This window comes from Parasteatoda tepidariorum, chromosome 6 (genome assembly GCF_982258835.1).
Source record: "Parasteatoda tepidariorum strain Cologne lab strain chromosome 6, Ptep-v5.0, whole genome shotgun sequence".
Lineage (NCBI taxonomy): Eukaryota > Metazoa > Arthropoda > Arachnida > Araneae > Theridiidae > Parasteatoda > Parasteatoda tepidariorum.
In genome coordinates, this window is record NC_141760.1 from 33,231,502 (window position 1) to 33,248,048 (window position 16,547).

A 16,547-nucleotide genomic window follows, 5' to 3' on the forward strand; every position below is an offset into this window, starting at 1 on the left:
AATTGTTTATCTTAATATTGCTACCGCTTTTTAATTTTTTCAGGTGTATATGAATGCTGTGCTTTATTACTTTATCTTAAGGGCTCTTAATAATCTGCCAAAGATATTAAAGTGGTAGTTAACTAAACATCAAAGCAAATGGAAATTTTCATGCTTTATCACTCACTTAATTCTTAAAGGTCTTCACCATTTAGCTACAGATTTTTCTATCCGTATTTAAGCTACCAAATTATTGTAATGCTCAAGAAAATTTCATGTTAATTTTTTAATTATAAGAAATACATTTTATGATAATAATTTAGTTACCTCTGTAATTATTTTGACAAACCGCTGAAAGCTGTGTTTTGCTGTGAGAATTATGCAAATACTACCACTTTAATTTAAAAAAATTAGCGTAAACTGAAAATCTGTTGAATTCAAAATTGTGCTATGCTTATTCATAATTTACAGAAAGTGATTAAAAACGACATAACTCGGAGAATAATTTTTTATTCTTTTAAGGACGGCGCACATCAGATATAAAATAAACTGCGCCTACACTATATAATGATCCATCAATGTAAAAATTTATTATACATTCTCATACTACAACATATCCATCTTTTCCGCAATCCGGATTCTTGTTGCAACAAAATTTACACTCGCTTGTTTCGATTCCGAATCCTTTTTCAACACAAATCTGCGTACAATCTGTTTCGCACGTCCTCTGTAGTTGGACAAAGACGCCATTTATTCTGGTAACAACTCCCTGCAAAGAAAGAAATTTTAAACTATTACGTTCACGTAAAAATTATGGGGCTTAAAAGTTATTAAAGAACTTTTTGTCAGTAATGCGCCTAAACCCTTAATTTCCCTTCCATATTCAGTTGATGAAAGAAAATAGCCATTCATAATGGATAAAGGGTATTCGCGTCGTATCCTCCCCCCATAAGAGCGTTCTAACTCTCTTTTTGTTTGCAGGTGAAAACTAATGTGATAAAATGTTTTGAACTTAAATAGCAAAATGAAAACATTTATTTTAAAATCTTTAAGTCGATTCTCACTCTCATTTACACACAACTGGTTTTTGCACACACTCGACTGCTAATAGCAACACAGGAGTGACCACACACACAACCATGAACTTAATTTAGCTCTCACGGCTAAAACTCAAATCCCGGTGACCTTAATCCAGCTCTCCCGGTCTTTCACAAATACAGCAATTAGTGGCATCAGTTCATCGAATTCTATACCTGATGAGGACGATGACGCAATCACAATTAGCAAGTCAACTGTTAAGTGTGGGCCATCCATAGAAGTAGGTGTGATCATATCACGTCCGCAGGTCACCAATGTGGGGACAGGCCACAAGACAATGCCAACCTTCATCTATCAAAAGGTACCTCAAGATTGAATCAAGTTAGCATGTCTTATATTCTAGTGGATTGATGTTTAATAATCGTAGTGGTAGTTACGCCACAGACTCACGATTTCCAATATCTAAAATCAATTAATCATTTAATATCCCATTACTATTTTTCCTGTTTCTTAATTTGCCTTAGTGTGTAAAAAAATAAATCATTAAAATGAATTTTAATTTTAAATTATTTTTATCGAAATCACTAATTTATACTTTCTATTAATAAAAAGCATAAATTTACATAAAATACCAAGTATTTTGTACACTCTGAAATCTTTAACATATTTGAAGAAAATACACGTTTTGCAAGTCGTTTAAGCAATCGTCTTATCATCTCCTATTGCTGCTTTAAGGAATTTCTTCTTCTGTCTTATTTCAAAATGACATTGACAAATCAATAGACAGTGCTTTGCATAATGGTATGGCATCCCAATCAATTGAATATGTGTCTAGAACAAGAGCTCTTAGAACCACGGCAACCAAGAGAAATTCGCTGAATTGAGTACGTTCTATTAAATTTAAATGCCATGACTGAAGAGGAATGTTTCAATGACTTTCAGTTCTGTAAGGAGGGTTTATCCCTTTTTAATGAATCCCTTGGATTGCCAGAGAAAATTATTTAATCTTGATGTTATAAGACTTCAGGGTTCAGAGAAAATTATTTAATCTTGACGTTATAAGACAAGGTAATCAAATATTTTAAGTTTGTTAACCATCATTAATATCAAAAATGTTAAGTATATGCGCTTTACCATTTACGATTATAAAAGATGGTCAGAAAAGCTCAACGCAGACTAAGTATAAGTGATTAACTAATAATTTACATGAGAGTATTTAAAATGAAGGTAAAGTCGAGCTAAAAAGGATGCGTCTAGAACAGTAAAAATCCAAGTTGTAAGAATTTGAGTGGCAGAAAGTGATTGCACCATTCCTTAATTTATAGCAGACTATAATATTGCTCAGATGTCACGAGTCGTAATTCTTCGATTACCTCTTATCATTTCAATCAACAAAAGCAATTGGTTTGTGGGAGATCATGGCGTTTCTGACCTTGGGTCCTTAGTAATATGATGTTGGTGAACGGCTCTTCACGAAACATTTTACATAATTTATATGTTCACAGCCGTTTGTTTTTAACAGTATTCGATATAAATAGTAAACATTTGATGATTAATATCTGTATTACATTTTACTAAAGATTTTACTATTGCACGTTGCTCTGCACTAAACGTATTCACCACGTCTGCGATGCACTAGATGTTTGTTTTGCAGTGCACTACTCTATCTCAAGCTATCACGAAGAAAAATGGCGTTGTTGCGCACGTACGTAGCTACTTTTATAACGCAGTCATGTGTGTTTACTTTTCATTTGGTCAACCTTTGGGCATACTAGAAGATTTAATTATGAATTCTAGATTTGAGTTAAATTGAAAGAACAATTTTTGAGATACTCTGATTTAGCTCAAATTTTAATGAATTTTTAAATCAATATGGTAGATAAATTGTGAACTATTGGCTATATATTTCCCACCATTCAAATAATTTTCTTATATTTCTTTGGTCAAGTTTCGTACAGTTTCCCAACTCACAACGCAATTTTTCAATCACAGTCACTTACTTGACAAAATTTGGAGGAATCGCTGCATCGTGTTTTCTCGTTATCCTTGGTAGGAAACAAGCAAGAATTGTTTTGTTCGAAAGGCTGGCTTCGGAAATCGACACTGCAAGTGAAACAGTCAACTGAAAAATATAAATATATTGGGTGCAGTTAATAATTATTGAATAGAAGGACATTAAACCAAAATTGTTTATTTGAATTCTAAAATTCATGTGGTAAACTGAATTTGAAAAGTGTTTATTTTTCCTCATTTAATTTTGGTTTACTGTGAAAGCAAAATCAAAAAATAAGGAAAGTTACAAAGCAAAGAAGGTTATTGAAGGTAGCCCACATTTGATGTTTTAAGTATACATATTCTTCAAATGTTTTGATTTTATGGTAAGTACTTTTTCGACTTTTTCTATTGGCATGACAGTCCTTTGAGGGTCAGAGCCTTCCCTAGAACTTTCCTCCATTCGCTGTTTTCTTTGCGATTGTTCTCCAGTTAGAGATTCTTAGGATATTGAAACCCTCTTCCACACAGTAAAACCATCTGATCTTTCCTTTAACTCTAGTTCTCATTGGTTTGTAATTGAAGATCTTAAATGTTTATGGTATATACAATCATTTCTAATAAAAATTATTAAAAAAAACTAAACATTATAGTTTAACTTTTGCTACAACTATATATATGAGCGCGAATCGTAGAGAAATATCTCGAAACAAAACACTCCACAAAAAGATTAAATGAAATATAGCATTCAAGAACACTTTCCTTCAACTTCGTTGCACCAAGTATTACATGTTAAAGCATAAAATTTAAATCATAATACTATGCACAATGTCAGAACTTTTAATGATTCGCCAAAAAGTTGTGCCAGTACAGTCTTTGAGTTTGATGATTATAATTATGGTAATCAAGAACCTTTTTTTTTTTTTTAAAGACGAATTCAGGTCTGTCAACTTTCTACGCTTTTCGAAAAAATTTCTAGTGGTATCTAAGTTTACGTTTTAATATATAATTCTTTGCTTTCTAATTTTTATTTAAACTTTATCTTTACGGCTCTACGTGAATCGAAAGTTCATACAAAACGCCACTTAGTTCCAGCTCATTCGTGACGAGGCTTTAAAAAATGTTGGCATAATTACCGCAATTTCAGAGAGATTTAGTTTCCAATCGTCTACTACCCTATAAAATGTTTTACGATGAACGTGATAATTTGCAGGCCTTCAAACTTGAAAGAACAAGAAATTCCAGGGATGTCAACTGCTCGCTTTCTGCAAAAGTTTTAATATACTGGTAGCGGACCGGGATAGCCTGGTTGGTAGGACGTTGGACCCGTATTTGTGCGAACGGGAGTTCAAATCTAGCCAGCCGAAGAATCTCCGTGTATTAAATGGTGACTGGTGCACGTTAAATCTGTCTGCGTTGCAAAGTTCTCCAAGTTCCCATAACAAATCAATACCTCTGGGGGTACTGATCCAGGAGCTCCCTTGACTTCTGGATTGGGATCAAAATTACAAGGATACGGATTTGAACATTTGAAATCGTAAAACAAGAATTCGGTCGGCTGTTCAACGACGGTTATAAAATAAAATAAATTGGCAGCGAGCCGTGATGATTCAGGGTATAGAGTGTTTGCCATCCAATGAGGTCACCCGGTTCGAATCCCAGCGATGGCTGGTAGAAACGAATTCCGTATTCCGGTTTGCTCCAACCACAGTGCTGACGTAAAATATCTTCAGTGATAGTCGAATCATGGGTTAGAGTCCTCTTACCGTCAGGCTAACCGTGGGAGATTTCCTTGTTTTTCCTCTCCATGTAACGCACATACAGGTTAGTTCCATCAAAGAGTCCTCCAAGTAGGCAAATCTCTCCCAATACTTGATCCAGGAGTTCCTTTGTCTTCTGGATTGGGTTGAAAATTAGAAGGCTACGGCTTTAAACAATGGTAGTCGTAAACCCAAAAATTGGGTCGGCTGTTCAAGATTTTGCAAAATGGTAGTAAAACAATAATTAAGTTTGGAAGAATTATCTAAAAACAAAACTATTAAGATATCTATAAACGTAAACATTTTTTTAAAAAAAATTATTGATTCGTCATGGTAGTTTAAAAAATTTTTTGAAACTTTAAACTTCTAGATTTAATACGCCAAAACGCTAATGTTGCTACCGCTAAGAAAATTATTTCTCAACTACTGTACAAATTGGCAGCTATGTATTATGCATGGTTAATAAGCATATTTTAATATCTGAACAGTAAAGCGTCAAAACACGGCGAAACACGGGCTTTGTAATAAAAATCAATAGGTTGAGTTCTATCTGGAACTGGAAGCGTACAACAAAAAAATTTTCGCTTATAGTAGTTCTTGTTTCTTTTCGAATATCCGCTCAATTCATAAATCAGAGCAAAGGACTACGCCCTGTTCTTAAAATAAATGTGATAATTAAAACCAGGTTATAATTAAAGTGGAAAATATATTTATGTTTTGATATTTGTTTTTTTTTAAATTCATTTTACCACCAGGATATTTAAACAATTTTATAATGTATGTAAAGACCTAATTTGCGAAAACTTTTTAATTGCTATATTACAAAAACTGCTTTTACTTAATAACGTTACTACCACTGGGGAAAATCATCCGCGGAAAAATTAAAAGTTGGCAGGTATACAACTTTGTGTGCTAAGATATAAAATATTTGGAAGTCTAAAACTTCAGGGTCGGCAGTTCTGAATTTCTCAGTAGAGAAACTACTTTTTCTGAAGTGATGATTTTTTTTGTAGCAAAAAAAAAAAAAAAAAAAATTCAATATACATACATTTGAATTTATGAGAAAAAGCAATTTTTTTAATTTCATCATATTTTTAAATTCGCCAATCGGCCTGTGTAGGGGTCAGGGAACTGTCCTTGCATCAAAAAGGTTCTGGGTTCGAATCCCGGGAAAGATATGGATGTTTTTTCATTTTCTGTACCATATGTCTTTACTGTGTCCCCTGAAAGAGCGGCAAACAAACCTGCCCTTCAGATGCCTGTATTGACGAAAGGTCATTCTCCGGGTGGGCATTGGGAAAAATACATATATCGAAATTCGGCATAAATAATTAACAAGAATATTAATTCAAAATATTTATTATTACTTCCATAAAAAGTTAAAATGAATCTAATGATATACTTAGCGCTGAGAGAGCCTTTTTACCATGAGAGGCCACATTTTAATTAGGCAATGATAAAGAAAGTCGCATAAGTTGATATACCTATAAATGCGACTTATGTGAAATAATTATGGTTTTAGTATAAGTCTTATCACTTTATTACATTATATAGAATAAGGCAAAAAACATTAAGTCATTTATTGAGATAGACATTTGCAATATAAAATATTTTTGTATTTACTTAAGTTTAATAACTTACTTTATCATTAATATTTAATAATTTTTTATAAATTATTAGTATTTTTCAATAACTACTATTTTATTTTATATTTTATATCCGCCGTTGAACAGCCGACCCAATTTTTGGGTTTACGACTACTAATGTCCAATGCCGTAGCTTTGTAATTTTGAGCCAATCCAGAAGACAAGGGAACTCCTGGATCAGTACCCCCAGAGGTATAGATTTGTTATGGGAACATGGAGGACTTTGCGACTCGACAGATTTAACATGCATCAGTCACCATTTTACTACACGGGGAGTCTTCAGCCGGCCTGGAATCGAACAGACGAACTCTTGGACATGAGCCTAGTGCCCTACCGACCAGGCTATCTCCCCTCAGAGTTATTGATTTGTTATGGGAACATGGAGGACTTGGCGACTCGACAGATTTAACGTGCATCAGTCACCATTTACTACACTGAGAGTCTTCGGCGGAATAACTACTATTTGCCGAGATTCACTTTTTTAATTCAAATATTATGTTCTTTGTGACTCAAATAGTGTTTATTTGCATTTGCTTTCTGCAAAATAGCCAAAACTGTATTGCACGATAAACACACTATTTTGACTTTCACGGGAGTAAAGAAATAATGTAATTCCCACTCAATGTTCTGTTTCCTTCATATATTTTCCTACTCTTACAATTCGGCATGATAAAGAAAAAATGAAAATCAAATGGTATCTTTAAGGAAGCGTATACTTACCAAGAACACAATAAAACCTTGTATTACTAAAATATCAGAATTACTAAAACAAATAACTAGATTCTAACAATGACCGATAGCACTGAGAGACGAAACTGTTACAAGCACGCACAAATTACAACAAATCACCATCTCCGCAACACACAAAGAAAAGCTGAGAGGTGCGGGTGAGAGGAAAAAGAGTAGGTACAGTCTGTCCTCAGAACAGTCACTGTCACTGTGTCTGGTGGATAATGGTTGCTATAGAAACAATGTTAGTATATTTTAAGTAGGGGTGAGCCAAGGCCAAAAATAAGGATCGGTTTAATAGTTCCTGAGATATCGAATTTTTAATACGGCAAAATCGGTTGTATAGTTCAAGCGAAATCGGATTTTAAATATACGACTTCTTAAAATTTCGATAAAACAGCTTGAAAGATGAAAAAAGAGGAATAAGGTGGAATTTCACAACTACTTTAGAAGACCTTGATTTTGCTGCTGAAATCGTACTTTTTTCATCCAAATGTACAGACCTTCAGCTTAAAACAGACAAATATTCAAATAGTGTAGATTTATTCATAAAGAAGAAGAAAACTAAATTAATGAAAATAAATCAAAAGAAAAATGACAAAATTAAAATCGAAAATCACGAAATAGATGACATAGAGTCATTTAGCTATTTAGGTTCCATTGTAGATAAAAAAAAAAAAAAAAGTGGAAGTAGTGAAGATATTAGACAGAGAATAATCAAAGCAAGAACATGTTTTAAGGGATTACATAAATTTTGGAGAGAGTCAAATATTGATATAAAGACAAAAATAGTTGTTTACAAAGCTATTGTTAGAGCAGTACTATTATATGGTGCAGAAACCTGGAAACAGACCAAGATCGAAATACAAAAATTAGAAACCTTTCAAAACAAATGTTTAAGATTTATTTTTAAAATTTTCTGACCTTACAAAGTATCAAGACAAAATCTATTAAAGAAAGCTAAAATAAAAACAATAGAAGATGAAATTAAAAAACGAAGATGGAGCTGGCTCGGACATATCCTTAGAATGCCCAAAGAAAAAATTACATCTGTTGCGCTTACATGGGCTCCTGATGGTAAAAGAACAAGAGGAAGACCCAGACTTACCATCCAGCGCATGTTTTGGGGCGAATTAAAAGAATGTAGAATATCTGGCTGGGAGGAAGCAAGATCTATTGCTAGAGACAGGAGGGATATGCTGGAGGCCTTGAGTGCCCTAAGGCACGTAGAGGATAAGTAAGTAAGTAAGTAAAATTTCGATATCTCAGGAACTATAAGACCGATTTCGCACAAATTTTGTATTTTGCCATGTAAAATTATGTACTTTAAAATGCCGTAAAAATTTTTATCCCTTTCAATTAAAAAAATTTATTAAATAAAATAATAAAAAATTATTACTATTTAAGAAAAGTTTTGGTTGGAATTTTCTTCGGATAAAAGAATTTAATAAGTGTATCCAAAAATTTTTAAATTCTCTTAAAAAGTCCTCGAGATAAGGCAAAAAGTAAAATTAACATTAAAGGGACCCAAACTTTAAATCGCTCTCCTAACCAAACTACGGGGACCATATTTAGCAGATTGCTGCTGCACCCTATATTTTGGTAGTAAAAATCCAAATCCGTTGAGTAAAAAGGTAGATATATTCGGGCAAAGTAAGTTTATGTGTCTGGTTTTGCAACTTGAAATATCGTCTGCGCTAATTAATTTGCAGGCTTGAGGTCACCCCTTCAAACCATTAAGATTGAGTCCTAGAATGTGAAGATCCGAACATTAGATCAAAAGTTATTCAGGGTGATCCATTTCATTTCTTTTTTTGGCTCATTGTACTACTTAAATTTAACGCTACTTAAATTAGATTTTAATGACAACCTAATAAATTAATAATAATTATAAATAGAGATTAAAATAGATAGGGAAATATCACAGAGGATTTTTGTTTCTATCCCTTACATTTGACAACGAATTAATGAGGCACGAATTTTTTTAATCATTTTTTTCAGTAACAAAAAAAAATTGTAAGAGAAAGAAAGAATCATTAAAATTTATTGTTAAGAGAGAATGCACGAAACGGCAATACAATTATCTTCTTGCGAAACTGTACGTATCTGCTTTTCGAACTTTTTAAAGTACTAATCACAATTTTTTGGCTGCCATCCACGAGTTTAATGGTCTCTCAACCTTCAAACGAAAATAACCGCAACTATGAACTACAGCACGCAATAATAACCATATGATTAGTTTAGCTAGCTTATCTAGTTCACACAAATAGGCACGGCATGGTGGATGTTTTAGTTAATAATAAAATTAACGACGTCCATGATTTTTTTATTTTTTTAGTCCATTATTATGTATCATTTGAATCTTCGAATTTATCAGGGTGGCGAAATCTGGAAGAAAAAGTGGAACTATCAAACTGTCATTATCAATTCTTTAATGAATGAGATATCAATGTTTTTACTTATTTTTATTAATCTTTGCTTATTTCAAAATTTAAATGATTCGACTATACTTATTGCATTACCCACTATAACTGAAACCTGAACACTTCTTAAATTCACGATTTTTGCAGGGCGGGGTAGCACGGTGGTTACATCGGACATCGGTCATAGCCTTCAGTCCGACAGGACCGACTGGTTCAATGTTCAAAGACGCTAAAGCCCACTCAATACATGCGATATTTGTGCTCGTAAAATCTATGGAATCGAAGTCCTTTGGTCAGTCGCTAAGCGGTATCATGAACGCAGTTATCTGGAGAAAAATACTTTTACCCTTCAAATCTATGTCTAAACTGTGGAAGTGACCTCTCGAGTAAATGGTGGGGTCATCTTTTGAAGGGGTTCTGATCTTAGTAGCACGTTCATCTAAGCCGTACTCTCTTGTCAAACGAAAAGCGCTCCTTCGTTCGGCTAGAAAAAGAATCGCAAGGGGCCCCAAGTGTCATTAGAAACAACAACAACGAGTTATGAGGAAAAAAATTTCTTATTGTATTCACCTAAGCATTAAAAAATCATTCCCAAAATTTTTCTATACTCTTATATATTTTTTAAAATTATAAATATAGTCCAGTAAAATTATAGACTTTTTCTCTTTAAATTAATAACCAAGATTTTTTTTTTTTTTTTTTTCAAAAAGTTTTCTTATGCTATTATAAATTAAGCTTGAAAACTCCTCAATTCTCCTCAGCGCGCTTCCCCTTTTGGGAAAGAAATTAGAATGATTTAATTGAAGAGAGATCTGAATTTTTTTCTAAACAAGCAAGTGAGGCATTTATTTATTTTTTTTTCGACTATCATTTTTCAGGCTGAATTAAATGAGGCTAATCTTGATTGATCAGATTGATGTTATAGAAATTATAGGCGTGTTTTACAAGTGGCAAGTTAGTAAAAATTGGAAGTTACAGACATATATAAGTATATGTACGAAAAGTACCAATTTGGTACTTTTTTTATCCCTCTTATTTGCATATTGTATTGTGAGTGAAGTATTGTTTCCTTTTTTTTTTATTTGTTCTCCTTCAATAGAATGAGTCCAAACACGAATCAAAAGAGTTAATATTTTAAAAGTTTTTTTTTTCTTTGTATAAAATGTTTTTTTTTTTTTTTTTAATTGCACTTATAAAGAAAAACTTTATAACTTCAAAACATTCTATTTTATATACTAATGGTAGTGAACTAAAGCAGAATTTTTTGAAATAGATTTTAAAAAAAGAAAAAAAAATTATTACGATTTACGAAGTTAAGCACACGTCTATAAGACCTGATATGTATCTGCTTAAATTACTTGCTTTTAGTGGTGGACAAAATTCCTTTTATTCTATAGTAAACGTGCGTAAACTGCGGAGAACACGAGCATATGAAAGACGCCTGCAGTAACAAGAGTTGCTGCATCAACTGCAAAGAAGCTAACCAGAAATACAACAAAGGAATTCGCACAAACCATAATGCTTGGAACCAGTCATGCCCATCTCTGCAGTGGGCCAGAGAAAAGATCCAACGTAACACCAAGTACTGACTTTCGGGAAGTTCCGGATTTGTGAGCCCATTGGGCACAGCTTGTGTTTTGTAACTCTATTTTTGTAAATAGCAATTTTATTAATTTGTTTTGTTTTACAATTGAAATGATCAATTGTTTTTGTACTATTTTTGAATAAAGCATGGGTTTGGTGCCTTCCAGTCATTGGACATCTCGATGGACCGCGGGATGGCGGACGCCCGCTGCTGTCGACCCTGCTCGACTGCAGGCGGTTTGACGCCGCTCCCCTGTGGGTTCGGACTCTCGTCCACTGTCCATTGCTCATCGACGCTTAGTGTTGCTATTTGTCGAGCGTGACTCGGGGCCATGGATCCTCGTGTCCATGCACCACCGGGTCCTCCGACCGATTCGAGGAATGCAGTAACGATAGTCACCAAGTACCACCTGGATGCCCCGTTACGGGGCGGGACAGGGTTAAGCTGCGCTTATTCTATAGTAAGAGTATAGTATTTTTTATTAAAATATAAATACTATACTCTTGCTATCGTTCCGAAAAATATTTTCTGAAACTACGGAGAATCGAGTCTCTGACACAATAATGATTAGTTGTCAGACTAATCATTATTGTCACTACTAATCAATTAAGAACTTAAGAGCTTATTTTACTCTTTACGAAAGCTAGCTATAATTGAAATGATTTTGCTATCAGTTTCTCGCTTTTTTTTCCATTTTACTTTCAGCCCTGGTGTTTTCTTACAACTATTTTTGTGAGGAATTTTGGGCTAGAATCAGTTTATTTATTTATTTGGGCTGTAAAAATTAAATTGAAAGGATTAGGATTTAGGATCTAAAGATTTTAAGAAATGCAATACTATTAGCCTAAGAAAATGACTTCGACACCTTAATTAATTTGCGTTCACCACTATAGGTACCTATATTAAAATTATCCCCTATCATACTTCTAATTGTTAAAATCATATCTTAAAAAAATTTATTTCTACTAGGGTTAGCGAGAATTTACTACAAAATTAAATTTTCTAAGACTAGTGGAAACGCTGAGTAAGTTTCTTATTCTTCAATTAATTATTCTTACTTTATTATTATTAAGTTTTTATTATTATTTCTAAAACGTCGAGATGTTTTTTTAAAGATGTTTTTATACAGTTTGACGAAGAGGAGGAACCAAAGCTTTGTAATAGAATTGGAAGAGCTCGTATAATTCCTTCAAAGACGTATTGTCCGAGTATATGACTTTGGGTGGGGGGGGGGGGGGACTGACATCATAAGTTTGAAAAAAAATGACTGAAATTAAAAATGACATAGAGAAAATTACTTTGACGTTAAAAATTATTTAGATATTAAAAATGACTTTGAAATCAAGAATGGCTTTGGAAAAAAATGACTTCGACAACTTGATTAATTTGCGTCCACCGCTATATGTATAACTATATAAAAATTGTCCCCTATCATGCTTCTAATTGTTAAATTAATATCTTAAAAAAGTAAATTTCTACTAGGGTTATAGAGAATTTACTACCAGAATTAAATTTTTAAGACTAGTGGAAACAATGAGTAAGTTTTTTATTCTTCTATTAATTATTCTTACTTTATTATTATTAAGCTTTTATTATTATTTCTAAAACCTCAAGATGTTTTTTTAAAGATGTTTTTATACTGTTTGACGAAGAGTAGGAACCAAAGCTTTGTAGTAGAATTAGAAGTGCTCGTATAATTCCTTCAAAGATGTATTGTCCGAGTATATGACTTAGGTAAGATAAAAAACTGACATCATAAGTTTGAAAAGAAAATGACTGAAATTAGAAATGACATAGGAAAAATTACTTCCACGTTAAAAATGTCTTAGATATTAAAAATTACTTTGAAATCAAGAATGACTTTGGAAAAAAAATGACTTCGATTAATTTGCGTCCACCGCTATATGTGTAACTACATAAAAATTGTCCCCTGTCATGCTTCTAATTGTTAAATTAATATATTAAAGATGTAAATTTCTACTAGGATTAGCAAGAATTTGCTACCAAAATTAAATTTTTCAAAAACTAGTGGAAACAGAGTTAGTTTTTTATTCTTCTATTAATTATTCTTACTTTATTATTATTATCAAGTTTTCATTCTTATTTCTAAAACGTCAACATGTTTTTTAAAAATGTTTTTATACAGATTTTACTATGTTGGGGGAATAAATCTCATAGAGAGTCAGTGGGTAACGTCTCCTTAAAAAAAATTCCTCGGTTAAAAATTTATATATTTTTAATCAATTATAAAATAAAACAAACTAAACAATAATGGGCGTCTCAAGGGTCCATTTCTGAAGGGGCGAAATTGAAATGCACAATCACAACAACCCTCTAAACATAAAAATAAAATTCTTATGTCGGCTAAATATTTGTAAAAAGATTAATTATTTTTATCTCTTTCTCGTGATTGATGCATTTTAATCAATGATGGTTCATATTTTCTTTTATTTGATTGAAGTATTGAGGGGAACTTTTAGAGATTTCTAATTATTGAGGGGTACATATACTCCCCGTTCCCACCGTAAACGACGCTCATGAAGCAAAATAAATATCTATTTTAATATAATTTTTCATATAATTTTTTAAACAGAATAATAAACTTACATGTACATATTTAAAAATACTACAAAGTAAAACAACTCCTCTCTTCTATGAAATGTCTATATTGCTATAATTTTTACTTTATTATGCGAAGAAATCGTGGTTTGATTGGTTCTTGAAAGACACTTGTATTTTTATAATCAGTTCTTAAGGACTGATCAATTCGAAAGAAATATCTGTTTTAGTTTTTTTTAAATATATCTAATTAAAATGGTTGACTTACCTGCATAGCTTACTTGTAAAATACTACAAAGAAAAATTAAAACTATCCAAAATAACGAAGGCGCTACCATCTTATATCTTAAAAGCAAAAAAAATTGCTTAAGCATTCATGATTAAATGTAACAGTACGGAGAGAAAACTGGATAGTGTCATCAGACGAACATGTTTACACCAAGATGTTCTAAGACTAAACCAATTTATTCTGAACAATAGGGCAGCGTCCTAGTAGGCCATGGTGACTGTGGATGTCGTGCCATTGTCACCAGGTCTTAAAAAAGAAAGAAAAAAGAAACTTGTAATCACGTCGTACAAAACCTTGGGTGTGGTCCTTTTCTTTAGGAGTATACTGAGTGCACGAAAGGCTTCACATCTGTAGAAAACAGTAAAAATTCGCAAGAAAATCTCGACTATTGATCTAGAAAGTTGATGAAAAAGTGTTTAGTTATTCAGATCACGCTCTGTTGGTAGCAGAAGATGGTCCAAAACTCCTCCCCTTGTACATGCAGATTGCTTGAGTTGCTTTAATTCAGGTCGAATAATAAAATTAGTTTCGCGACAGAGAACGGAAATCCTATTATCTTCTGGGAATAGAATACTTAATATTTGCATAATTCAATGGAATGCAGTATTTTCTACCTCCCACTTATAACCTATTTAGAATACTCAAGGGACAAATTATTTTAATAAGTGTTTGCGTATGTTGCTATGCATCACTGAAATCTTCCAAACTGATTTATTTACTGGATTATTTTTGTGCCGGTGCAGAATGTTCACTTGTATCTGTAGTTGTTGATGATTCAGTAATAAGTATTGAGTTAAACTAATATTTTTGATAATTTTCGGTTCATACAATTGAAGTATTAATTTTAAAAAATTACTTGTTAAAAATTGACGATTCAACTTATGAAACAACGACTTAGAAACCATCGACAGAGTAATGAACTCGTTTGCAAGAAGTACTCTTTTTCTAATCTAGTTTTATTGTAAGGAAAGGAAGACCACAAAAAATCTCTCAAATTTATACAACAATTGAACTTCTTAAATCCAATAATCACAGTTTTGGCAGCATTCTGATTTGCACAGAAAAACCAACTGCTAGTATACGTCGCTTGCTACTTGCTCCACTATCAAAAACTCCAGTCTTTGTTTCGCTACCACTTTTATTTCTCATCGCAAAATATTTTTTTTAAAAACAAATGTTAATCAATTTACTTTTTATTGTTATTATTGTCGATAACCAACCTATCCAAAGAGGAAATTTGAGGGGAAAGTAACACTCATCTTCAATTCTAGATATTTTAAACTTAACTTCAAATGAGTCTAGTTTTTGGACAAACTCATTTTCTCAGAGTTTTCGTTATTTTTATTCTTATTATTGAAATTACATTTGAAAACCAGGATAATTTATAAAAAAAATTAAACGACCGGGAAACATTTAAAAATATGGTTACATGATGCAATTAAAAATTTCAAACGCTTTAATTCCACTACTTAAGGATTTATATTATTAAGTTTTAATCCCTAGATATTTTATTTACTTCACAAATATATTTTGGTAGGGAAGCATTAGGAAAAACAGTTTTTTTTTCAATTTCCCACAACCACTTTTTAAATGTTTCCCGGATGTGGCCACTCTCACTTATCTTTGTAAAATAACACATTTGAGTCAATTTATATATAATTTATTAGAGTCATTGATAAATAGTATTTTAGTATTAAACACACACAGTGATTCATTTCCTACTGACATTATAGTTACAATAGATTGTATGAAAATGTTATTACAATCATTTACTGAACAGTAAAAGTATTGATTTAAAAAATATTGTTCATTTCTTGCTCAAAATTCTTTTTTTTTTTACATCTTTTTATTTATATCAGACCTGCCATCTTTTATTCTTTTCGAGGATCCCAAGCAGTGGAGGAAGACTAATTGAACTGCAATTGTAGATAAACATTAACTTTTCACAATTGCTATGGTTTATAACCATTTTCGTTGATGGATGCTGGATATTTTATTTTATTTTATTTTATGACCGCCGTTGAACAGTCGACCCAATTTTTGGGTTTACGACTACAAATGTTCAACGCCGTAGCCTTGTAATTTTGAACCAATCCAGAAGACAAGGAAACTTCTGTATCGGTACCCCCAGAGGTATTGATTTGTTATGGGAACATGGAGGACTTTGAGACTCGACAGATTTAACGTGCATCAGTCACCATTTACTACACGGGGAGCCTTCGACCAGCAGGGACCGTACCCACGAACTCTTGGACATGGGCCCGGCACCCCACTGACCAGGCTATCCCGGCCTAGTAGAGACAATTTAATTTTACATAGATAACTAGCAGCGTTACATTACAGCCACAAAGAATGGACATCGACAATAACAGTACAATATAAAATAGCTAGCCACGTCACAGGTATTTTTTTTCTTATTTTTTTTTTTTTATAATTTTTAATTTTTAATTTTTTTTTTTTTTAACATTTAACATAAATGGCCATCACGGGTAGCTGAAAAGCTCCGGACTCACTGTCTGTCCCCAGGGACTGGGAGCAGGGTCAGTG

At 32.6% G+C, this 16,547-nt stretch overlaps 1 protein-coding gene across 1 annotated transcript; it reads right to left on the reverse strand.

Annotated features, from left to right (window-relative positions):
- Positions 1-473: 473 nt before the first annotated feature.
- On the reverse strand, positions 474-14,249 carry LOC107445949 (uncharacterized). Its single transcript, XM_016060469.5, has 3 exons — positions 13,980-14,249; positions 3,018-3,139; positions 474-748 (listed from the first exon to the last, which is right to left on the reverse strand). The coding sequence occupies exons 1-3, from the start codon at positions 14,083-14,085 to the stop codon at positions 581-583; spliced, it is 396 nt and encodes a 131-aa protein (XP_015915955.1). The 5' UTR covers positions 14,086-14,249; the 3' UTR covers positions 474-580.
- Positions 14,250-16,547: the final 2,298 nt, after the last annotated feature.

Bases quoted from the DNA above. Each gene is read 5' to 3' on its own strand.
- LOC107445949 (XM_016060469.5), bottom strand. From the start codon at position 14,085: ATGCTTAAGCAATTTTTTTTGCTTTTAAGATATAAGATGGTAGCGCCT. The intron at 3,140-13,979 runs GTAAGTCAACCA...TATATTTTTCAG, and splicing joins TTTACAAGTAAGCTATGCAG to TTGACTGTTTCACTTGCAGT. The intron at 749-3,017 runs GTAAGTGACTGT...CTTTCTTTGCAG, and splicing joins ATTCCTCCAAATTTTGTCAA to GGAGTTGTTACCAGAATAAA.